At 40.7% G+C, this 25,108-nt stretch overlaps 1 protein-coding gene across 3 annotated transcripts in view; it reads left to right on the top strand.

Annotated features, from left to right (window-relative positions):
- Positions 1-18,920, top strand: part of LOC139469671 (protein FAM149B1-like) — a 75,601-nt gene extending 56,681 nt beyond the window's left edge. For all 3 annotated transcript variants that reach the window (XM_071251909.1, XM_071251908.1, XM_071251906.1), the window contains exons 4-16: positions 416-555; positions 1,138-1,275; positions 4,509-4,676; positions 5,046-5,175; positions 5,676-5,724; positions 6,261-6,373; positions 7,909-8,027; positions 8,926-9,073; positions 9,563-9,673; positions 11,038-11,163; positions 11,547-11,625; positions 12,329-12,445; positions 16,640-18,920. In XM_071251909.1, coding sequence (XP_071108010.1) covers positions 416-555; positions 1,138-1,275; positions 4,509-4,676; positions 5,046-5,175; positions 5,676-5,724; positions 6,261-6,373; positions 7,909-8,027; positions 8,926-9,073; positions 9,563-9,673; positions 11,038-11,163; positions 11,547-11,625; positions 12,329-12,445; positions 16,640-16,677 — 1,476 coding nt within the window. In that variant the 3' untranslated portion in view covers positions 16,678-18,920. The remainder of the gene's footprint in view (positions 1-415; positions 556-1,137; positions 1,276-4,508; positions 4,677-5,045; positions 5,176-5,675; positions 5,725-6,260; positions 6,374-7,908; positions 8,028-8,925; positions 9,074-9,562; positions 9,674-11,037; positions 11,164-11,546; positions 11,626-12,328; positions 12,446-16,639) is intronic.
- Positions 18,921-25,108: the final 6,188 nt, after the last annotated feature.

The following is a 25,108-nucleotide window of genomic DNA, read 5'->3' as shown; positions in this document are numbered from 1 at the left end:
ATACTGGTTCCCCATCATATCCTGTCACTGTCATACCTGGTTCTTGTCATACCTGGTCTTTGTCATACCTAGTCCTTGTCATACCCAGTCCTTGTCATAACCAGTCCTTGTCATACCCAGTCCTTGTCATACTTGGTCCTTGTCATACTTGGTCCTTGTCATACTGGGTCCATGTCATATCCTGTCACCATCATACCCAGTTCTTCTCATACCTGGTCCTTGTCATATCAGGTTTCTGGTGTCCACAGCCGTGATATTGCTGGAATATTGGTAAAACCATACTCACTCACTCATATCCTGTCTTTGTCATACCCGGTCTCCATCATACCCGTTCCCTGTCATAGCTGATGGAACGAAATGAATTCCAATCCTAATGTACCATTGATGTTCATCATTGAAATTATGTCTTCTTCAGGAGTTTGACCGCCAGGCAGCAAAGACAGTGAACCAACTGTTTGATGAGATTGAGCGGTTCTTGTTCGAAGGCAGCAGTGAGAACCCGTCCAGTATATTCAAGGAATGCAAGGATTGGAGCACACACTTTCCTCATCTCAGGTAGGTGCAGGGCTGTAGCTTTAACTGCCATAATCATTAGGTACTTCAGACTTTTCTTATGAATTAGACTATTTATTACCTTGCATGATTATTTGTATACTTTGCTATTTATTTTAAGCATTATTAAATTAAATTAAAGGTGTATAGGACAGATGTTATCGTTACCAAATTAGGTGATGGATTGAATGGACAGCATGGTAGATAAACACCTGTGTATTGATCTGTACTTCATCTGTGTATTGGTGGCCTCTGTGGTCTAGTGGATAGAGCAAATACCAGGAGAGTGGAAGGTTGGTGGTTCGATCCTCATTCGCGTCATACCAAAAGCCATTGAATGATGTAAGTTGTTGTTACCCTGCCTGGCGCTTTACAGTAAGGGGATAAAACAAGGACTGTCAGGGTTGGAGTCAGTATACTGGTTCTGAGGGAGATATTCATGTTAAACTGCTGCATGGTATCTCAGTGGGCTTGCACTATAAAACCAGAACTAGTCTGGACTAGTACAAGCAGGCACGCACGCATGACACTATGTAAATGTTGCGTTAGGTCCTGTGTTCACCTCCCCTCTCCTGTGTGTTGCAGGGTTTTAGGCACCCAGAAGGTGGAGCCCCAGGATGAGGGTTTTCAGGAGATCCCCCAGGACAGTCCTCGACTCTCTTCACCAGGGCTGCTCCTTGACGTCACAGACAACGACATCTCCATATCAGCTGATTCTCAGGGGTAGGTTGGCTTTGATCATTCCGATTATCACCCCATCATCACCCCATCATCACCCCATCATCAACCCATCACCCCATCATCAACCAATCATCACCCCATCACCCCATCATCAACCCATCAACCCATCAACTCATCATCCCCCATCATCACCTGGTCAAGCTCTGTGACTTGGTTATTGCATGGCTTTGTACCCAGACAGCATGGATAGTTGATCGTAATATCAATGACTGGATTGTCTGGTCCAGACTCAATTTTACAGGTCATTGTCATATAGCTGGAATATTGCTGGACTGCAGCATTAAAAAATATTAATTAAATTAAATGTGTCCCATTTGTGCAAGAGTTAGAGGCAGGCATAATTATCTCCAAGGGATGTCAAATTTACTTTTTCTTCTTGTTTTAATTTGTTTTTGTATAGTTGATCAAATTTGAGTACAAAATAAAAAATTCAAAAAAATATTGAATATCTATTTGTTGGTGGCGAGGCATTGAGAAACAAGCTCTTGCTGTCAATTAAGTAAATATTTGTATGACAGAGGGATATGTGAGAATGTCAGGAGTGTCAGAGGAATATGTTTTGCAGAAATAAAAGCAACAGACTTAAAATAATGTTTCGTTGGAAATGTATTTCTTTTGGTTTTTCTTCTAACAGTTTTTGTCGATAATATCTTGGTTAGATCTATCAGTATTCATTTGACATTAAGTTGCATATCAACAAAAAAGTGCACCAAAACAAAAGCTGGCAGTCAGTGTTTTGATGTTGTTGACATGGTCGCCATGGCAACCGTGGGACATGGAGGAAGATCCTGTGAGAGAGGCACGTTTCACTTGAACTACTTCTCAATTTCCATCAATATCGGGACAATTGGCCCCTGCTGTAAACCAAGCTGATGGACAGCTGTTTGTCTGTGAACGTGAACATTTCACACCTAGTTACATAACAGATTAAAAACTGTTGGTGTTCTGTCACCATGGTGTAGTTCCTGCCATCAGTGGTTGACATTTACAGCAGGTCCATTTCTCCTCTGTTCTGTGAATTGAAAAATAAAAGTGGTGGGATTACAGTTAAGATAGTAGAGTGCTATGAAATGTAATTGAGCTTGTACAAATTACGAGGCTAAATGGATTTTCCTGAGCAGGGGATGAAGGCTTGTTTGTGACATGGAGGTTGTTTGATATCAAGCTCGACATTAGAGCTTTGATGCTTTTAGACCCGCAATCTAGAATTGAAAAACCTCTTCCAGTTCAGTGCGACTGATTACTAGAGTGGGGAAAAACCACCCTGGCATTGTCATACTTAACTGTAGTTAGTTCAATGGGACCTTGATGAACATGACAGTGCGGAAATAATTCTCACGTTATTAAACAATTGTAGAGATTCAAACCTAAAAAAGTATAGTGACATTATAAAAGTTGCATTTCTCCTGACCTTCGGCCTGCAACTGTAAATCATAGTTTTATGTGACAAAGTATATTAATCCTCACATTTGTTTCATTGGCATTTTGAAGAGATGGAATTTCACTTTGTGTATTTTTTTGTTTGATTGTCATTTTTCTGGTCATGTCTATTGTCTATCCATCTTTTAATGAAGTTTTAGGAGTTTAGACTTTGCATGAGTTATCCCATCAATGAATTCATTGATCAGTACTTAAACATGAAACATTTGAATTTTATGTTATCCATTACGTTTTGATAAATTTCCATGTATCCCGCTCTAGCAATGTACAGTCAAGTCCCGTTAATCCGACATTGTTGGTTGCATATGATTATGTCGGATTAACGAGTATTAGAACGAAATTAAGTAGTATCAACGTTTGTGATCGAAAATCAGACAACTACACGATGGGTAATGATACAAACATGTAATAAAAAATGAAATATTCATATTGTTATGTTACATTGTTAGCGGAATATGTTTTCTAATCATGCAACCTCTAAAGCGTAGCACAAAACAACTGTTACTGACTGTATTCAAAATAATTTAAAAAGGATAGTCTGGAATGGAAGTTGCCAGTTTGAAACTGGTAAAGCTTAGTAAAGCTGCTTTCTTAGTGGCAAACGTTGACTTCCTGTTAGTCATTTCATTGTCAGTCACAGTCAATTCGTCTCGCATCAAAACACTGTGTACTCGCGGGCAGATGGCCACGGAGTATGCTGATCACTGTGTCCGATTAACAAGACTGATTAATGAGTGATTTCGGTAATTTGTTGCAAATGAGGTATGTTGGAGTGTGAGACTGTCAGATTAATAGGTCTAATTAGCACTGATTTCCCATCATTAGTGTCGAATAAAGCCGATTGTCGGACAGCATCGGATTACCAAGACTGGATAGTATATCTGGAAAAAATATACCCCGCCATCATGGCAACAGACATTTTGCTGATCGCTGTCCAATCTCAGTAATCTCTCCTGGTGAAGTCATACAAAATGTGTTATTTGTTGTGAATGTTTGCCCTGCTGTGTCCTTTGACCATCACATTCGCTTTTATGTGAGAAATACTACTGGATTCATGAAGCTTAACATGTAGCAAAAAACTATGTCTACAAAGACAAACCTGACCATAAGACCCCAATGTGCCCATATCGAAATAATTTTATCCATTACAGTGTGTGTATGTTTCTTGTTTAACACTAATATCATGGGCATTAGATATGAAAATGAGTTTTGTAATAATGTTTGATACTGTTAGAAACTGGTAGTTATTCATTAAATATGCATCAATAAATAAGGTATTAAAATAAAATAGCATTGCAATGTTCTAAATATTCACACTGAGCATTTTTCCAACTATATGGTGTCAATCTGTAAATAATCGAGTCTAGACCTGACATTCCAGTGATAGTGACACATGATAAACCAAGTCATCGAGCATTACCACCCAATTCATTTGGTCGCCCCTTATGACCGGAATAGTTCGCTGGGGACCTGTTCCAATCCTGAATCTCCACGAGGATCTTCCATAACTTGCTGGCCCTGAAGGCCTGAAAGTGTCAGCTTATTATTTACATTATTTTTCACTGAACTGTTTTGGTTGCTTCTTGTGATTCTCCATGTTTTGTATTTCTTCCCATATGATGCTGTCAAAAGTTGATTTGAATGTTATAGATTGTGATTATGATATGTAGTACGGGGAATAAAGAGGGAACACGATTGGTGTGAGTTGTACAGATGGATGCAGACAACCGCAACACCGCAACTTGTCACGTTGACAGCATGTTGTGTTGTTGCAGGCTCAGTGTAACAGGCAGACAGATGAAGGCGATGAAGGCACCCGTGGATGCAGCAGCCATCCACACAGACCGGGACTACTCCAACAATGAGTATGCCTACCTCTTTGAGGAAATACTGGCACAAGATGGCATCTACGAGGAGGTCATCGCCATCGACTACAAGGATGTGTAAGTACCAATATATCCTTTGATCCTTCTCGCTGTAGCCGACAGAGGAGAAAGGTGTCCGAAGATTAGGGGTGTCGCAACACACGCAATATGACCAAAATGCAAATATCCAATTGGCAAAAAAATATTTGCAGATCCTTGCATTAGACACAATATTTTGTCAGATTCTGCTTTACAATTTGGACAAATGAAATAAACAATGTAGTGAGGTAATACCTCCTACCCACTGTCTGACGTACAACCGCCTGTCAGTCGGACATTGTAAGTGTGTTGCCTATGTTACAGCCATGAAGACTCTGTAGGTGAGATAATACCTCCTACCCATTGGACATTGTAAGTGACGTACTAAGTGTGTTGCCTATGTTACAGCCATGAAGACTCTGAACACAAGAAGCAGATCACCCCTCGACGACGGCGGATAGGTTATCCTCCCATCACCCCCAACGCTTGTGTGAAAGATAGTGTAGCTAGTTCCGTGTTTGACTGCATGTGGAATGAGGTGAGAGGAAGTCTGTCATCCACTAATAAAAGAAATGTGGGGAACTGATGGGGGTCACAAACATGTTTGTCCCTTTGTATGTTGCATACACAGATCAATCTTGAGATCATTGATCCTACAGAAACAATTTTCTAAGTACTTGCCCTGAGAATTATGTATTGGCAAATATTAAAAGTGAGAAATATGTCCTTATTGATATCTCTAACATGGACCGATTGCTTCAGGCAAGTCATTATTTACTGTTAATGATATAGATTGCTTGTGGTAAGAGGCAACAAGCAGGATCGGGTTGTTCAGGCTAGCTGACTTGGTCGATGATCGATGCTGTCAATTACTAGATTGTCTGGTCCAGACTTCATTATCTACACCCCCTGCATATAACTGGAATATTGCTGAGTGCTGCATTAAACAACAAACAAACAATACTAACTGTGTCATTATAAGGCGTTGGTTTTTGTTTGTAGGACGTACAGTACTTGACCATGTGTGTATTGTTTCAGATCATCTCCTGGATGAGGCCAATTATAAAGGAATATACTATTCTAATAGGTAGGCTTAAATGTTAACATTCTTTTTAAAGGGAATGTTTGTTCAAGACATCTTGATTCAATTCCTTGATATGCATTTAGGACCAGTGAAGATACAGGGTAGAATAGGTCTTCAGCAACCCATGCTTGCCATAAAAGTTGACTATGCTTGTCGTACGAGGTGACTAACGGAATCGGTGGTCAGGCTTGCTGACTTGGTTGAAGCATGTCATTGTATTCCAATTGTGTGTATCAATGCTGATGGCAATCATTGGATTGTCTGGTCCAGACTTGATTATTTACAGACCACCGTCATATAGCTGGAATATCGTTGAGTGTGGTGTTATACAACAAAGACAGAAAGAAGATAGGCATTTGGAAGTTACAAGTACATGAGGACATATCAACATGTGCATATATATATATGATAAAGAAGACATTTTCATGTTTTCATCATGATTGATGCGCCAGTTTTACTCAGTGTAATCATTCAGCTGATGTTTGGAAGTGAGAATTATTGTACTATGTATTATGATAGTAATGGGTCTTGTTTTCCAGAATCCAAACAAGATCTAGTGCCTTCATCAGGGTTCCATGTGTCGCCCATCGGCCTCCATGACCCGGGACGCACAACCAGGGAGTCATCCTACATGGGCTTGATGCAACCCAGAGTGAGTACACCTACACAGGCCTTGGATAGACTTACATCATAGTGTCCAGTCATGACACACCACAGGCCTTGGATAGACTTACATCATAGTGTCCAGTCATGACACACCACAGGCCTTGGATAGACTTACATCATAGTGTCCAGTCATGACACACCACAGGCCTTGGATAGACTTACATCATAGTGTCCAGTCATGACACACCACAGGCCTTGGATAGACTTACATCATAGTGTCCAGTCATGACACACCACAGGCCTTGGATAGACTTACATCATAGTGTCCAGTCATGACACACCACAGGCCTTGGATAGACTTACATCATAGTGTCCAGTCATGACACACCACAGGAATATATGGAATTAAATTTATTAGAATTTCAAATAGTAACTTTTGAAAAATGTGTGATAGCCTTCCCACAATGTAATCCCCACTTAGCTGCCTTCATAGTATGGGAGATAACCCTCTCGGACACCAAACATTGGGGTTTATGCATATCTATTACTCTGAGCTTGATTGATGGGTAGCAACCTGTCACTACCAGGTCACATGACTGTCACATGATTAGACTTTTTTCATATACACCTATAGGGTTCAATAGTCATATAATAGATGATTACATATGAATAGGGAGCACTGTCAGAGTTTGTTGGACAGTGTCAGACCAGTTTGTTCTCACAGTCGTATATTTTCTACCAACACAAAATTATTGTTCTTAAGCCTTATCACTGGGTATCAAAAGAGTTTATCCATTTTCTCTAGTTATTATAAATTCAGTGTGACAAATGATTATATAAATGGAAGTTTCTGGGCTAATGGACAATGAGGAGGAGAGTATCAGACTCTCTTTTGAACATACTTCAAAATAATGCTATCTTTCATTCATCTTAAGTCAGTGAATTTTGAACATTAGCTGTTACAATGACTACAATATGTAAGACTGGCTATTGCTATAGATCATGGAGATCGATCAGTTATCAATAAATATTGAAGAAGTAACTCTAAGCATGTGAGATATAACAATTACTCTTTGTCTTTGGCAATTGTCGTGATTGACAAAAACAAGTCTGTTTCTGTACATTTAAACTTTTTTCATCATAATAGTTCAAGTAAGTTATTTTTGATGACAGCAATGTCATATCGACAGACCCATGAAGATCCGGGGTAGAATAGGACTTTGGCAACCCATGCTTGCCGTAAAAGGCATCTTTGCTTGTCATAAGAAGTGACTAACGGGATCGGGTGGTCAGGCTGGCTGACTTTGTTGATGCATGTCATTCTATCCCAATGGCGTAGATCGATGCTCATGATGTCAATCACTGGATTGTCTGTTCCAGACTCGATTGTTTACAGACCACCGTCATATAGGTGGAATATTGCTGAGTGCGACTGTAAACAATAAACAAACAAACGAATAGACAATCGTTAATATTTTTTCCCATTGACAATAATTCCGATTATCGATCCTTTCGCCAGCCCTAACAAGATTTAAACATAGGCAATGGCAGCAGTAGTCATGTGTCAATGTTTCATTGTAGCCATTCCAGGCCCTGACCCTACAGCGGGCCCACACTCACATCGGCACAACAGACCCGCAGAAATCCATAGATGGCTGTCTCCAGATCTCCAGGGTTACTCTCAAAAACAAGAATGCACCGTAAGATTTTTGCCAGTGTTGAGCATTTTTATGTTGTCTTTACACTCATGAATTGTGTTGGTTCTGTAATCACAATTAGGCCGCCATTACAGGGACTTACTGGGTTTATGTATTTTTGAGTCCAGGGGACTCTCAGTAATACTATCATATTGGGGTGTGGGGGTAGGGGTGGGGGTGGGGGTGGTGTGCTTGGCATGAATATAGGGGTCCCAGGCAGACGACCTGTGGCACACTTCACTTTAGTTCCAAGAATTATGTTAAGGTCATATCATTTCTCATGTTTAAAAGCCTTAAGTGGTGATGTTTTTTACATTGAGTACAGTCCCCCATGGATACATTGGGTGTATTAATGACTTTCTATGGAACATGCTGTCCACAGTTTTGATAAATCATAAAGACTGAAACAGACGGACTTGTTTGTGTCCCACAGGACATAATAGAGATTATTGCATCTATTTGTATTCGTATAGGATGCAATATTTTGCTTCTGATAAAAGCCTGTCATTGCCAGAAATAGAGGATTCTCGATGTTATTTGATAGCTTGATAGTTAGTGACAGTTGTATTCATATTAGGAGTTTCAGGCACGTGTGGAGAGAATGTATAATATTGTATCAAGTCTTTGTAAGGCATTTAGAAGTGATACACATAAGAGAGAGAATTTATGGATGTCAACATTTTTGTTATGAGGAACACAACATTTCGGAGTATATACTTACTCCATCAGGTATATACTTGTATGTCCTGCAAAAAGTTGACATCTATAAATTCTCTTCCTTATGATATTTATGTGTGTGAAAGGATGTAGGTAGCAGCTCCATGAATGTAAAACCATTTTTTTGCCGAACATGCAGATCTTCCCCCAGATGTATTTTTGACATATATTTCATCTAAAACAGAGAGTCGACTGATTCGGAATCCGTATCCCCGGCTCGACCTAGCTCCAGCATGATCGGCAAGCGGCCGACTAGCGTGAAGATTCTGCCCTACCCCAGTCGGCGCAAGGCCCTGGCGCCTCTCCCTGACAGGTCCAAGACACCAAGTGTGGTGAGAGAATTTGTTACATACTACAAAACACAATGTTAAGCTTTATACCTCCTGGTATACAAGTGGTATACAAGTGGTATACAAGTGAATATCAAAGACTGTCACTGTGATATTCAGTAATATATGGTCAAAGGGATCACCATTGTGAAGATCTAATTGTGATTAAGATGATAGTCGTACTTTCTCATGCTTTGTTTATTTGAAAATTTGTTAATCTGCTGGATTTTATTGAGAACAGTACAGTTTGAATATTTTCAGTCCGAAAAATAATAAGTTAATTTTCAGAATATATATTATAGAACACACTTTACGAAAATAAGTTTGATCAAGTGAAAAACCAGATTTGGTAAGCAACATAATGTTGCGTGTGTGATTGTGAAGGTTGTTTTGACACGCTGGCTGCAAGATTTTTGCAGAATGGCAAATTTTCAGGATTTATTTATTTTCATGACTTGTAAATTCCTGTTCTGAAATGTGTTTCCTATCTAGGAGGAGGAGATGCCAAACAGTATCAGCATCAGGCGAATAACACCCGCCCCCATACAGAAGAACACCGCCCTCCCACCTCTAGCCTACGACCCGCAGCAGGAGAAGGGCAAGGTGTGCATCAACTGTTGACCCACTCTCACATCACTCTCGCATCACCCTCACATCACTCTCACATCACCCTCACATCACTCTCACATCACTCTCACATCACTCACACCACCCTCACATCACTCTCACATCACCCTCACATCACTCTCACATCACTCACACATCACTCTCACATCACTCACACATCACCCTCACATCACCCTCACATCACTCTCACATCACTCACACATCACCCTCACATCACTCTCACATCACCCTCACATCACTCTCACATCACTCTCACATCACTCACACATCACCCTCACATCACTCTCACATCACTCTCACATCACCCTCACATCACTCTCACATCACTCTCACATCACCTTCACATCACTCTCACATCACTCTCACATCACTCACACCACTCTCACACCAGTCTCACATCACTCTCACATCACTCACACCACTCTCACACCACTCTCACATCACTCTCACATCACTCTCACATCACTCTCACATCACCCTCACATCACTCTCACATCACTCTCACATCACCCTCACATCACTCACACATCACCCTCACATCACTCTCACATCACTCTCACATCACTCACACATCACTCTCACATCACTCACACATCACCCTCACATCACTCTCACATCACCCTCACATCACTCTCACATCACTCTCACATCACCCTCACATCACTCTCACATCACTCTCACATCACTCACACCACTCTCACACCACTCTCACATCACTCTCACATCACTCACATCACTCACATCACCCTCACATCACTCTCACATCACTCTCACACCACTCTCACATCACTCTCACATCACCCTCACATCACTCTCACATCACTCTCACACCACTCTCACATCACTCTCACACCACTCTCACATCACCCTCACATCACTCTCACATCACTCTCACATCACCCTCACATCACTCTCACATCACTCACACCACTCTCACACCACTCTCACATCACTCTCACATCACTCACATCACTCTCACATCACTCTCACATCACTCTCACATCACTCTCACACCACTCTCACATCACTCACACCACTCTCACATCACTCTCACATCGGAAACTATGTAACATTTCATGTTAAAAGTTATGTGTTAGACAAATAAACTGTAGAAGCTACTTATACAGAGTTGAATGCTGAGTTGAGGGCTTTTCAATGCTTTGTAACCAATTGCAGATCAAAATGCTGTGTTTGTGCTGATAACTATCTATGTAAATGATGAAATGATGAAAAACATACAGGCATGGTATTACCCCTCTAGTTGAAACTTTACGTATAATCCTGTGTACTGATATAGAATGATAATGATTACTTGATTTTGTATTACTCCTTCTTTGCAGCGGAAAATGACCTCGTTACGAGTCAGCAGTGCTATTGAGAACAAGGATGTGCGAACGCTTCACTTCAACCGGGAGAAGAGCAACCCGTCCATAGACCCACGGCCCAGTACAACTCATGCAATGAGAGTAAGCTATCACATTTACATTCCGAGGACAACTTGGAACATATATTGATGTATTTTCATCAACTTTAGCGTAAGGTAGCCCCTTATGCAAGATGTTTGTTGGATCAGTCAAATTTGTCAGTATTGCTGAGGTCACTTATCATACTAGCGTCCAGATAACTTGAATGGATGTTGATGAAATCAGGCCTGATATTGAGGGGGTCTTGTTCACATACATCCCACCACATAATTATCAGAAAAGATTTTGTTTCCTTTTGGTCAAATGGTTGAGTTTCTTCCCAATTATTAAGACTGTCACTTGTAGTTGCAGTATGCCTTTGTCAAGACTGCTGTTTAGTTGTTGTGTGATTGAAGAATACATTTACTGTTTCATGTCTGTTTCAGTCTGATACTCCTTTTCAAATGGGAACTTCCGGGCGTCGGTCGTCAACACCACTGGGCTACAGCAGGGGGATGCTTCATGGTAAGTTAGTTCACCAGTACCCGCACGGCAGCAAAGGTAGGTATACGGGGCTTACAGTGGCTGCCTAGAATTGACTAGTACTAAAATGAGTGACCACCGGAGTAGACCAACTCTCGGTCTGGACTGGCTGTGCATCCTTGTACCCGAGCTGATCCTTGCTGATTGAGCTGTAATACTGCTGACAATGCCATTGTTCATTCTTGGATGCTGGGTTTGTGTGAAACTGATAAATTGAGCTGATTGACATAATGTATACTCATCAACAAAAGAAACATGAACACCATACATGTTGGTTTTTATATGAAGAATTACTCATGTTCAAGAAACATTAGATTGGTTCGATGCCCAAATAAACATACTGGTTTGTTGTGTGAATCGATGCTCATGAACACATCTCATGTGACGTCAAAGACCCATGACTCGAGATGCACCATTTGTCGCGTGGAAGAATTGGCGTGTTAAGTCTGAAAATCACATGCAGCATATCGTGTTAAGAACAAAGACACTCTGTGGTACTACTTGACTGATTGTTAGTTTTGTCATTAAGTGGTACACATTGGAAACGTCTCCTTAACGTACATACTTTACTACATGTTTCTATGGTTCATGTTTCTTTAGGTTGTGAGTATATTTTTGGGGGTAGATCTTGACATTTTTGCAGACTGTTGTTAATTTAACTGTTGTACCATTGTTTGTGATGTAGGCAGCAAGTCTCTCGGCATCACCGGCAGCAGTCTCCAGCACTCGTCCGACCTCGGTCCACCTCCCAACATCATGGAGAATGAAGGGATGGAGGAGAGTCCACTACACAACCAGTGGCGTGAGTACCTCCTGCGGGCTCCGCAGTACCCAGCTACCTCCTCCCAGATGTACCCACAGCTATAGAAAAGCTTTTGCTTATTTGAGTATTTTACCCAGGGTTTGATTTTGATCGGGTATCCACAAGTTAAAACCTTTTTCATAACAATCCCTGTAAATCATTTAAGACTATGTGAATAGTAGTATACCCATCTGCGTCTGCTTGCAGCTTCTACTTCAGATACTAGAACAATGATTTATAGGGGTTTTGATGTACAGATGCATTACAGATTTATGTTCCCTGTTTACTCTCATGTTGTCCTAAATTGATAGAGATCTGTCACTTCTTTGTCCCAGAAGAAATAAAGCTGTATGATACTTGAAAAGTGACCGCTTTACATGACCATTAGCTGTCTGACTTGCCTTATTGAGTCTACCCTGACCCTGATGACATGCTCATACTGTTAACCTCTGGCTCAAGGCCAGTTAAAATGTATTGCAGAAATATTGCTTCGTGAAACAGGCCCAGATCACTTGTCAGAAGTGTGTTCCTTGTAACAGTAAAAGTTGCTTTCCTTTAAAGTAGCTGATCACCCCACAAGCACATATCAAGATAGTTACGAGAGCTGTAGAGCCGAGATGGCCTTGAAGGGGGCTCAGATCACCTTTGTCTAACTGTAGCTGATCACCCCACAAGCACATATCAAGTTAGTTACGAGAGCTGTAGAGTTGAGATGGCTTGAAGGGGGCTCAGATCACCTTTGTCCAACTGTAGCTGATCACCCCACAAGCACATATCAAGTTAGTTACGAAAGCTGTAGAGCCGAGATGGCCTTGAAGGGGGCTGAGATCACCTTTGTCCAACACTAGCTGATCACCACACAAGCACATATCAAGTTAGTTACGAGAGCTGTAGAGCCGAGATGGCCTTGAAGGGGGCTCAGATCACCTTTGTCCAACACTAGCAGATCAACCCACAAGCACATATCAAGTTAGTTACGAGAGCTGTAGAGTCGAGATGGCCTTGAAGGGGGCTAAGGTCACCTTTGTCCAACTGTAGCTGATCAGCCCACAAGCACATATCAAGTTAGTTACGAGAGCTGTAGAGCCGAGATGGCCTTGAAGGGGGCTGAGATCACCTTTGTCCAACACTAGCTGATCACCACACAAGCACATATCAAGTTAGTTACGAGAGCTGTAGAGCCGAGATGGCCTTGAAGGGGGCTCAGATCACCTTTGTCCAACACTAGCAGATCAACCCACAAGCACATATCAAGTTAGTTACGAGAGCTGTAGAGCCGAGATGGCCTTGAAGGGGGCTCAGATCACCTTTGTCCAACTGTAGCTGATCAGCCCACAAGCACATATCAAGTTAGTTACGAGAGCTGTAGAGCCGAGATGGCCTTGAAGGGGGCTCAGACCACCTTTGTCCAACTGTAGCTGATCACCCCACAAGCACATGCCAAGTTAGTTTACGAGAGCTGTAGGGCCAAGATGGCCTTGAAGGGGGCTCAGATCACCTTGTTCAACACTAGCAGATAGGGGTGACTATTGAGGCATTTTTGACTATTGCGATACTATTGCGATAGTTAAAACAACTATTGCGATACTATTGCGATAGTGGCCCTACTATTGCGATAGTTTTCACTTGCAATTATAGCAGGCTTTGGCAGCATATATTTCAGCATTTTGACTGACACCATCAAAATAATTATAACTTTCTGATACTATTTGTAAAGAAAACAAGTAATGAGAAGAAAACAAGTTCCAATTGACCTCTCAAAAACATTTTAATACAAAATTTCACTTCATGTAACTGGTAAAGTCTTAGGTTACAGCAGTGTTTTAGTACCAATGTGAATGAATATAATTGAATGACTAGTTTTGACTATATAAACTGTCAAACTCTTCAATTGTCACATTGGCATTCACTGAATGACTAAATGCGATTCAACATATCAATTAGGAAACAAAGTTGACAAAAACTGACATGTGGCGTCCGCCATCTTGTCAATGTTGCCTAGCTAGCGACGAGTAGCTAAGGGACGTAATTCTAAATCAAGCAGACAAAGTAGTGCAATCCAAACGAAAGCACGACAGAGGGTAGATGATCATAGGAGTTGTTTCTATGTTTTGTAAGAAAGTAAATGTACCAAACAAATAAACTATCGAAACTATCAATAGTTAGACAAACTATCGCCAATAGTATCGATTGTTTCAAGTTGCAATCGATAGTGTACTATCGTGAGACAAGCAATCGCAATCAATGGATAGTTCGATGTATCGTTACACCACTACTAGCAGATCAGCCCATACTTCATCTCACTCCCCATCAGTTTGTCTCCATTGGCTCACCCTCCTCCTGCCCTGTTTCAGCCAAGGTGTCGCTGTGGGGCCTCATGGAGGATAGTATAGAGGAAGCATTCTGAGTTTGTCCTTCTTCGTTATGTTTGACCTCACTAACATTGTTCTCTTAACAGCACTTGTGTGGTGAATCCTGATTGAATGTTGTATTAATTTTAACTCCCTTTGGAGCCCTTTTCACAGCAATCTAATCTGAGACATGTTGACGATTGATACTCAAATTTGCAGATTTACAAGAACAGTTCACAAATTCCATTAATAATGTGTGAATGAGTGTGTTGTGGTATTTGACTTTATGAGTGATCGCATTTCTCCATCACAAGTAGGATGTCCACTGTCTTGTGTCCTGTGTAGAGGACGAATGTCAACATTGGACTATATGTAAAGGATGAATATCCTGTTCTCATACTCTGTCCACAACATAGTGATATATGCCTGTGTTATATTTTGACAGTTATGTCATTAAAACAAGATAGTATTATGAAGTTTGTTAATGTGAGAAATTGTTTGATCTGCTTAATGTATCTACTTGTATATATCCCATTAGGGAAGAGCGTAGAGGATTTGAATTTGAGTGACCATAATCTTAGTAACCTTGGGCCACCTTGATAGGTTTGGATCTGGGGGTGATGTTTTTGTTCACTCTTCTGATACGTAATGTGCATTTGCTGTAGAAAGATGTGTCGGCAGATCAGGTCTGATGTCCTTAGAAATAAACTTGAATTTGAACTAGTGACCTGCATATAAAGGCCAAGTGTTCATGCAGGCAAAACAACTCATTCTTTTAAGTACTTGTCTGAATATTGACAACTAATTGTTAAGATAAGAAACTTATATTCACCTCAATTGGTACCTATGCTAATAGATTACTTGAGACAAGGACTCGTGGGTAGGTGTTAGAAAATCTCACTGTTTGGATTTTCATATCAGCTAAGGAAGACTTTCATATAAAACTAGTTTAGTATTTATCAGTAGTTGATTTATTTATGTAGGAGGTGATCACTGCTCTTTACCATAAATCAGTGTGTGTTCAAAATAAGTTGAAGAGCACCTGGTTTTTTTATATGACTATAGTTAATATGTCAATGCATGACAGATTAATTATAGTCATATGAAAAATCGGGTGTTCTTTGACTGACAGATTAATTTTAGTCATATACAAAATAATGGGGTGTTCTGTAACTTGTTAGGAGTACAGTAGACCATGGATGTAACTACAATGTTCTGGAGAAATCAGTTTGTTATGTACGTTGTGTGTTGTACACGTTTTTGCTCAGAAACATCCACCTTCGGGTAGTACAGGTAAGATTAATATAGAGCAAGTTTAACAAGTTTGAATAGTTTGATTGTGTTGAAGCACTGCAATTGTGTTGTTTCCCTGCTGATTGCGTACAGCCAGTTGTCACAGCGGTAGAAATTTATAGTTTCAGTCCACTAGTTCTTATAATGATAACATATAGCAAAAGCCTTAAAAATGGCAAATTTCTACTAGTCCTTATGATACTTTTACTATTGGGCAGTTTGGCAAGGACTATAGGACTAGTGCCAATTTCTAACGCTGTGTCAGTGACACTTGACACTTAGTGAGATTTCTCAGTTTGCTATACGTGGCACTAATTAGTGGTAGATGGGCTTGTTGGGGATCAGTTATCAGCTTTCTATATATACGTTCGCTGGAGAGAGTTCGTTTTGTACATACGTTTTATATGATAATATATAGTCAATAAATCAGGGATTTTGTAATAGTTCCTGGTATCTGTTTGTTCGCTCTTTCCGTGTTTGTTATATTCGTGTTCTTCTGTATGGTGTGTGTTTGTGAATATGCAACTATAAGTGTTGTCTTTGTTTGCAGCACCAAATGCATCTCGGAGGAGGACTGTGCGTACTTGATAGGACATGAGAATTTTGCTATGTGTGCAAGTTCGTGCCATCAATTGTGTCTTTCCACACTCAAGGAACTTATCCCTTCATCCTAACTTGTGATACCAAACAGAAGATGAGGACATAGCCTGTGATACAGGGAGAACCCGATACACGCAGAGAACCCATTATGTAGAGAGAGCAAGTCGGGGTCTCTCAACAAGCACCTGCACCTGTCTGTCCAGCTCTTAGCCAAATCTTAATGCCACGGTCTCTTGCTTCAACCTCTACAGCACTAGAAGTGGTGCATCCAGGGATGTGACACCGCTTTGCTTCTAAGAGGATGTTGGGATGGTAAAGGATTCTGTTTCAAAAGGAAAGGTGGTTTGTTTTCTGCATGTAACACCGCTGCCTTTCTTAGCTGAAGTTGGGATGGTACAGGATTCTGTTTCAAAAGGAAAGGTGGTTTGTTTTCTACATGTAACAGTGTATGGTATGAAGAGATGGGTCATATGTCCAGGTGTGTGTCCATAGTCTGGGGCCCATGCTTCAATCACAACAGGGGCACACGGAGTGTCAACCTTCATGTTTAAGCCATTCTGCAGCTGAAACGCTATCCGTGAGTGTCGGCATACATAGGAGTGGTAGGACTGGGACATGATGTTTCATCCCACCGGATGATGTTCACAAAGGTCCAGCACTGTTCAACTGTATTTTATTAATCAGACATTTGGGATTCTGGTCTCAGTGTAAGGAAAGCACACATGACTTGTCTAGCAGACTTACTGTGATATGGTGCCTCTGGTGCCCTCCGGCTTCAGTGGGGGCCTCCTGCAGTTCCTGTGATTATTGTCAAGTTGGGCCTCATCGGTCACATTTACTCAGCCTGATCTTTACCTCATGTGAGTGTTAAGTTAACAAATCTACAGACCTATATTTACAGATATTCTAATAACACAATAATGAACACAATAATGAACACAATAATACAGAGACTCCTCACCATGTAATATCGCCTATTGTAGATCTGTTATCTGTTAGCTGTGTTGTGATTGTCATTATGAATCCTGTGATATGTTCGACTAACCTGACACACACCAGGGGCAGCTGCTGCTTAGTCGTGCTTTGCCAACTTAGAGCCACTGTATTGAGCCATTTCTGTCCCAAGTAGCAATATTCAAGCCATGCCTTCGCCTGGCAAACCAGTGATTGATTGCAGGAGCACAGTCCACATGGATGACACACCTTTGGCAAGGTCACACATTGTGACCAACCGATCGTCATCTTAGTCTACTTCAACAAGACATGGGTTTGTAGGATCTGCCAGGACATGGTACCGACAAGGCTGCTGTCTGTACTCCAGGGATTATGCAGTTGAATCCTTATGAAGCAAGTTCAGCTGCTTAGTCAGCTAATCTGGGCCATAATACTATCATAGTTACATTAGAACTAGTGGTGGGACGATACACCGAAGCATCGCTGGATAGTGATTTTTTACTTCTCTACAGTAAATAGTATCGCTTCTTACCTTTATATGTTTTCTTGAATAAGTGTTACACCAAACACTAATTACTAATGAAAATGAGTAGGGAAAACGTAAATATTTTCATCCATTGTGCCATACCTGACACTGCCAACTGTTAATCATTAGTGTGCCAGGTATTTGTCAATCCTGTCTATGAAAAAAGTGGATTACGCATCACCGATAAGTGCACATGCGCAGCGTGATACGTATCAGATCGTGAGCAAGGTATCGTGATACGTATCGGATTGCACAGTTGGTGTATCGTCCCAGCCCTAATTAGAACTGACAGTGGCACGTAATTAGCTTCAAGGGGATGCGATACGTATCGGATTGTGAGCAAGGTATCGTGATACGTATCGGATCGCACAGTTGGTATATCGTCCTATCCCTAATTAGAACTGACAGAGGCATGTAATTGGCTTCAAGGGGATGTGATACGTTAATGTTGATCTGTAGGGCCACAGTACCATGTTTTGTTGAACCATTCCATGTAGTGCTTCCCAGTCTGCTGTGGCATGATGACATTGGTCTTAGTGTTGGTGCCATGCCCCTGCAGGCAGACAATTCAACAGTCATTCTTAGATATAATAGCCATTCATAGAGCAGTTGTCTTTGATTTGGGAGGTTATCAAAAGGTTGATGAAGCTGATAAAACTAATTAATTTATTTGTATTTTTGAGCGAACCTCCTATCTCTTTGATATCAGAGGCAGTCACTGTCATTACTTAATAAATGGCTTAAGATGTTTTGTTAGTCTTTTTTTTTTTTTAAGCCTGCTTTAAGTTTGCTGGTGAAAGAAAGGGAGTTTGACACAAGCAACAGTTCCAACCTTAAATTCATGCAGGCTTTCAGATTGGTATGTCTTCCAGGACATTGACTGATTGTATTCTAAAATGTCCTGAAGATCTTATTCAAATATGGTAATGAAACAGAAGATTGTTCTATCAAGTCTCATGACATTTTTTGGAAATATAAGTAGTCTGACAGGCAATTTGCTGTTATTAACATTACAATAATTAATTTGACAGCAAATAATTGACCTCGATTCAACCCTGTTATGTTTGCTCCTGCATCTTGACAGATCAATCTTCAAATGTTTGGTCAAATACTGGTTAAGTTACGGAAATTATTATGAAAAAAGGCAGCTCTATGATTTGTCCACCTGCCTGAGCAACATGTATAAGCCAGGACACGGAACATGTTTAAGCCAGGACATGGAACATGTTTAAGCCAGGACATGGAACATGTTTAAGCCAGAACATGGAACATGTTTATGCCAGGACACGGACATGTTTAAGCCAGGACACGGACATGTTTAAGCCAGGACATGGAACATGTTTAAGCCAGGACACGGAACATGTTTAAGCCAGAACATGGAACATGTTTATGCCAGGACACGGACATGTTTAAGCCAGGACATGGAACATGTTTAAGCCAGGACACGGAACATGTTTAAGCCAGGACACGGACATGTTTAAGCCAGGACACGGAACATGTTTAAGCCAGGACACGGACATGTTTAAGCCAGGACACGGAACATGTTTAAGCCAGGACACGGAACATGTTTAAGCCAGGACACGGAACATGTTTAAGCCGGGACACGGACATGTTTAAGCCGGGACACGGAACATGTTTAAGCCAGGACACGGAACATGTTTAAGCCAGGACATGGACATGTTTAAGCCAGGACACGGAACATGTTTAAGCCAGGACATGGAACATGTTTAAGCCAGGACACGGACATGTTTAAGCCAGGACACGGAACATGTTTAAGCCAGGACACGGACATGTTTAAGCCAGGACACGGAACATGTTTAAGCCAGGACACGGACATGTTTAAGCCAGGACATGGAACATGTTTAAGCCAGGACACGGAACATGTTTAAGCCAGAACATGGAACATGTTTATGCCAGGACACGGACATGTTTAAGCCAGGACATGGAACATGTTTAAGCCAGGACACGGAACATGTTTAAGCCAGGACACGGACATGTTTAAGCCAGGACATGGAACATGTTTAAGCCAGGACACGGAACATGTTTAAGCCAGGACACGGACATGTTTAAGCCAGGACATGGAACATGTTTAAGCCAGGACACGGACATGTTTAAGCCAGGACACGGAACATGTTTAAGCCAGGACACGGAACATGTTTAAGCCAGGACATGGAACATGTTTAAGCCGGGACACGGACATGTTTAAGCCGGGACACGGAACATGTTTAAGCCAGGACACGGAACATGTTTAAGCCAGGACATGGACATGTTTAAGCCAGGACACGGAACATGTTTAAGCCAGGACATGGAACATGTTTAAGCCAGGACACGGACATGTTTAAGCCAGGACACGGACATGTTTAAGCCAGGACACGGAACATGTTTAAGCCAGGACACGGACATGTTTAAGCCAGGACACGGAACATGTTTAAGCCAGGACACGGACATGTTTAAGCCAGGACACAGAACATGTTTAAGCCAGGACACGGAACATGTTTAAGCCAGGACATGGAACATGTTTAAGCCAGGACACGGACATGTTTAAGCCAGGACATGGAACATGTTTAAGCCAGGACACGGAACATGTTTAAGCCAGAACATGGAACATGTTTATGCCAGGACACGGAACATGTTTAAGCCAGGACATGGACATGTTTAAGCCAGGACACGGAACATGTTTAAGCCAGGACATGGAACATGTTTAAGCCAGGACACGGACATGTTTAAGCCAGGACACGGACATGTTTAAGCCAGGACACGGACATGTTTAAGCCAGGACACGGACATGTTTAAGCCAGGACACGGAACATGTTTAAGCCAGGACACGGACATGTTTAAGCCAGGACACGGAACATGTTTAAGCCAGGACACGGACATGTTTAAGCCAGGACACGGAACATGTTTAAGCCAGGACACGGACATGTTTAAGCCAGGACATGGAACATGTTTAAGCCAGGACACGGACATGTTTAAGCCAGGACACGGAACATGTTTGTTGTTGCAATGTGTTCTGTTGTTCAGAACTGTAGCCTCAAATAGTTCGCGCTGCTTTTTTCATCTCATATATGGTGCCACAATCATTAATCATTATGCACAAGGGTCAATATGTAATTTGTTTTTTTGAAAGTGCTACTGATGTAAATACTGTACAGATGTGTTTGAATGTTACTTGTTATCATCTAGCATCATGAACAAACTACTGGCATGTGTACCACAGCCTCTCCTACATACGGGTTACCTAATCATTCTTGTAGATCCGAGGATGTAACATATTTCTGTTGATGACTGTTAATCTCTGGGAGACTTGGGTAATCAACATCCTGATGGAGGTAAACAAACAAACTGATGGTTATGAAAGAACACTGTCTTGTCTCTTAACAAATGCAAATGTTTAGAATAGTAAACAATCCAAAAAAGTGTCCGTATGATGGGAAAACCTGTTTCTTAATACATGTAGTTCCTGCAAGTGGTAACTATATGTGACCCTAGCTTTTCTATGGCTGCCAGGGGGGCACGGGTGGTCCAGTTGTCTAAGGCGCTGCGATTAGCTGTGCAGAGTTGCGTCCCTTGGGCACGCCAGAAACCTATGCTTGTGGGTTCGAATCCCACATTAAGCTGACACGCCGTGATATAACTGGAATAATGTTAAAAGCGGCGTTAAACCCAACTCACTCACTCACTCACTATGGCTGCCAAATTTTATAATTGATATGATTGGCATACATACTCCATAATTATGATCAGATCTGGGCATGTAGTTAAGTTGAAAAGCGATAATTGTAAAGTTAGACTTTCTTTTGAATCTCTCTTCAGCCATTGGCTGGGCATTTCAACATTAATGCAACTTGTAGCTTTCGTTCAGTCAGTGTGGCAAACGATTATTTTAAAATAGCTTGCAGCTAGAGTACAATTGTGTACAATTTACATTACTGTCTGAACATGTACCAGAAAGATATCTATTATAGTTCTGTTATAAGGCATGAATGTATCTACCTCCAATTAGGTTTTTTTTTAATGCAAAAAACTATTTTCCAACAGCAGGTCTTGTGCTTAAATGTGATGACTGGGTAATTTGTATTGATGTTATTCTTGCCACACTGACATTGTATAGAAAGGTATTGGTTTTCATCGAGGAGGTACCACTTGTCTGTGGGTCTTAAGCATTGTGTAGATAATGTGTATCCTCCTGACTAACCTTTGTATGGACTAATATGGTTCAAGAACTAATGGCTTATATGCATATTGTATGGTGTACTCATTTCTCATTATCAAGTTTCAATGTGATTATTTCCGTTACTAGGAATGTTATCAACTGGCAGTTGTACATATGAAAGCTTTGTGATTACATCAATGTAGCCATGTGCAATAAATGGAACAGCCAGGTACATAGTTGTAAATAAATACATTTCTCTTATCATATGATTTTCTGTTATTTTGATGCTCTGCTGGAAAACTTTCGTCATACAATACTACTGAGCGAATAATTGTTCAGTATTTCGTTGTGAGCTGTTCTGGAATATTCCAGCTATATGACGCAGGCCTGTAAAGTCTGGAGCAGACAATCCTGTGTGCTGCAATCCGTTGTCGTAAGAGGCAACGAATGGGATCGGGTGGTAGGACTTGCTGACTTGGTTCATGCATGTCATCGGATCCCAATTGCTCATGATATCAACCACTGGATTGTCTGGTCCACACTTGATTATTTACAGACTGCTATCATAAAGCTGGAATATTGCTGAGTGCGGCATTGAACAACAAACAATCCGTTTGGTACAAGGACATGTTGCAAATCCTGACACTGAGCGGGTCATTGTCAGCTGAATGTGAGGTTTTCAAAAGCCTCAATGAGGACCCAAGACCAGCAGATCAAGAACAGGGATACTGTGTGAGATGAGATGTCTGTCCCCCTTCAAAGCAATAACACCCAACTTCATTCATACATGAAAGTGGTGTTCGATGTAGTTTTAACTAGAAAGCTTATTCACAGTAACAAATAACACAACCATCACTTTGCTTTAGTATTTAATACAATGATTGCACATCAGTCTCGCCCACCTCTCTCTGGCCCCACCTGTAGGGAATGAACCACAGCCCTGGCACGGTATGCAAGATAACACTGGGCATGCAGTACCATCACAGCCGTATCAACCAGCAGCACCAGCTGCTGCTACAAACTCATGTACTCAATACAACAGATTTCCTATTCATTAATATTTTGTAATCAACAAGCAATCTTTAGAATAAGAGGAAGTATTACTATTCCCAGTACTATGTGCCCTTTCATACTGAAACATTCTCTAGAAATTGTAAATCTGTACAAAACTGCATTATATACAATATGTTGCTTATGTACAGTAATGTACAAAAAGTTTTACACTGTTACTTGAAGTAGGTGTAAATAGCATTGCAAGTGCATAACCAGTTGCATCGTACTGCCGTGTACTGCCTCGTACTGCCTCATCTACCAACAGACTTCCTGCAGTCAGTCAGGCGAGACAACTGTTTCTGCTGTCAGAGATACTGAGTATTGTAGATGTTTACTTCGAGGAGATGGAACTAGCTGTGGGTGACAGTACCTTCTGAAGAATGAATGCGGTACAAACATTTGAAAAAAAAATGGATCTCAGCAATGAATTTAGGTAAAATTGAGTTTCAAAAACATGTCTGTTTAAGCTGATTTGTTATTATTATGAAATATGTTTTAATATCAATGAATGTTGGCGAGATGATGCAATATTTTCAAGGGACATGAATCTTAAATTTTTTTTAAAAATATGCCATTTATCAATACTAGTACCAAAAGAGACTTTTGATTTCCATCAATCCACAGGATTTAAAGCTCCATATAAGGGTGTCTCATTTTATGATCCCAAAATAGCCACAATAATTTAAGTGCCGACTTAGGTTTTCACAAAATATTTCTATAAACAGCAATATTATTTCAATTGTATTGTTCTTGAACTTACCAATGTTAATTCAGCGCAAAGTTTCTTACAGATTGAGTCCAAAGATCTTATGGCTAAAATTATCAGGTTAGGTAGACTGGAACTAAAGCCTTATTATTAATGTATACTCTTGGTAAAAAGATAAGCAACATTTTATCTTGCAATGCTTACGTGCCACAAACATCACAGGGAATATAACCACATTTTGACGATTGTCTTGCAGCTGGTAATACATGTAATACACTACACATTTGTAGGATTTGGAATATCTGTGTTTATTTATTTCTCAAAATATCCACAGAATTCATTAGTACATCACAAAACAGTATGGACAATATGGAGACTGTAGCCTGGGCTCTTCCACAAAGTGATCAAATATCATAAAATATTGTTAATATTTAGTGTTGCTTAATTTTTTACCATCAGCATATTGCAGTATAAAAACACAGCTAAGGACGTGCATTGGGCACAAGTATGTGTAATATCACAAACTGACATAACAACTGTATAGACTAGTTTTCAGGAAACTGTCATTACACTTCCATAGACTAGTTTTCTGGAAACTGACATTACACTTCCACAGTTTCAGGAAACTGTCATTACACTTCCCTAGACTAGTTTTCAGGAAACTGTCATTACACTTCCATAGACTAGTTTTCAGGAAACTGTCATTTCAGTTCTACAGTTTCCGGAAACTGTCATTACACTTCCATAGACTAGTTTTCTGGAAACTGACATTACACTTCCACAGTTTCAGGAAACTGTCATTACACTTCCCTAGACTAGTTTTCAGGAAACTGTCATTACACTTCCATAGACTAGTTTTCAGGAAACTGTCATTTCAGTTCTACAGTTTCCGGAAACTGTCATTACACTTCCATAGACTAGTTGTCAGGAAACTGCCATTATACTTCTACAGTTTCAGGAAACTGTCATTACACTTCCACAGACTAGTTTTCAGGAAACTGTCATTACACTTCCATAGACTAGTTTT

This window comes from Haliotis cracherodii, unplaced genomic scaffold, assembly GCF_022045235.1.
Source record: "Haliotis cracherodii isolate W230 unplaced genomic scaffold, xgHalCrac1.p SCAF_2, whole genome shotgun sequence".
In the NCBI taxonomy this organism is placed as follows: domain Eukaryota; kingdom Metazoa; phylum Mollusca; class Gastropoda; order Lepetellida; family Haliotidae; genus Haliotis; species Haliotis cracherodii.
The sequence above is the reverse complement of the archived record's forward strand: the minus strand, read 5'-3'. Positions and strand labels throughout refer to the sequence as shown.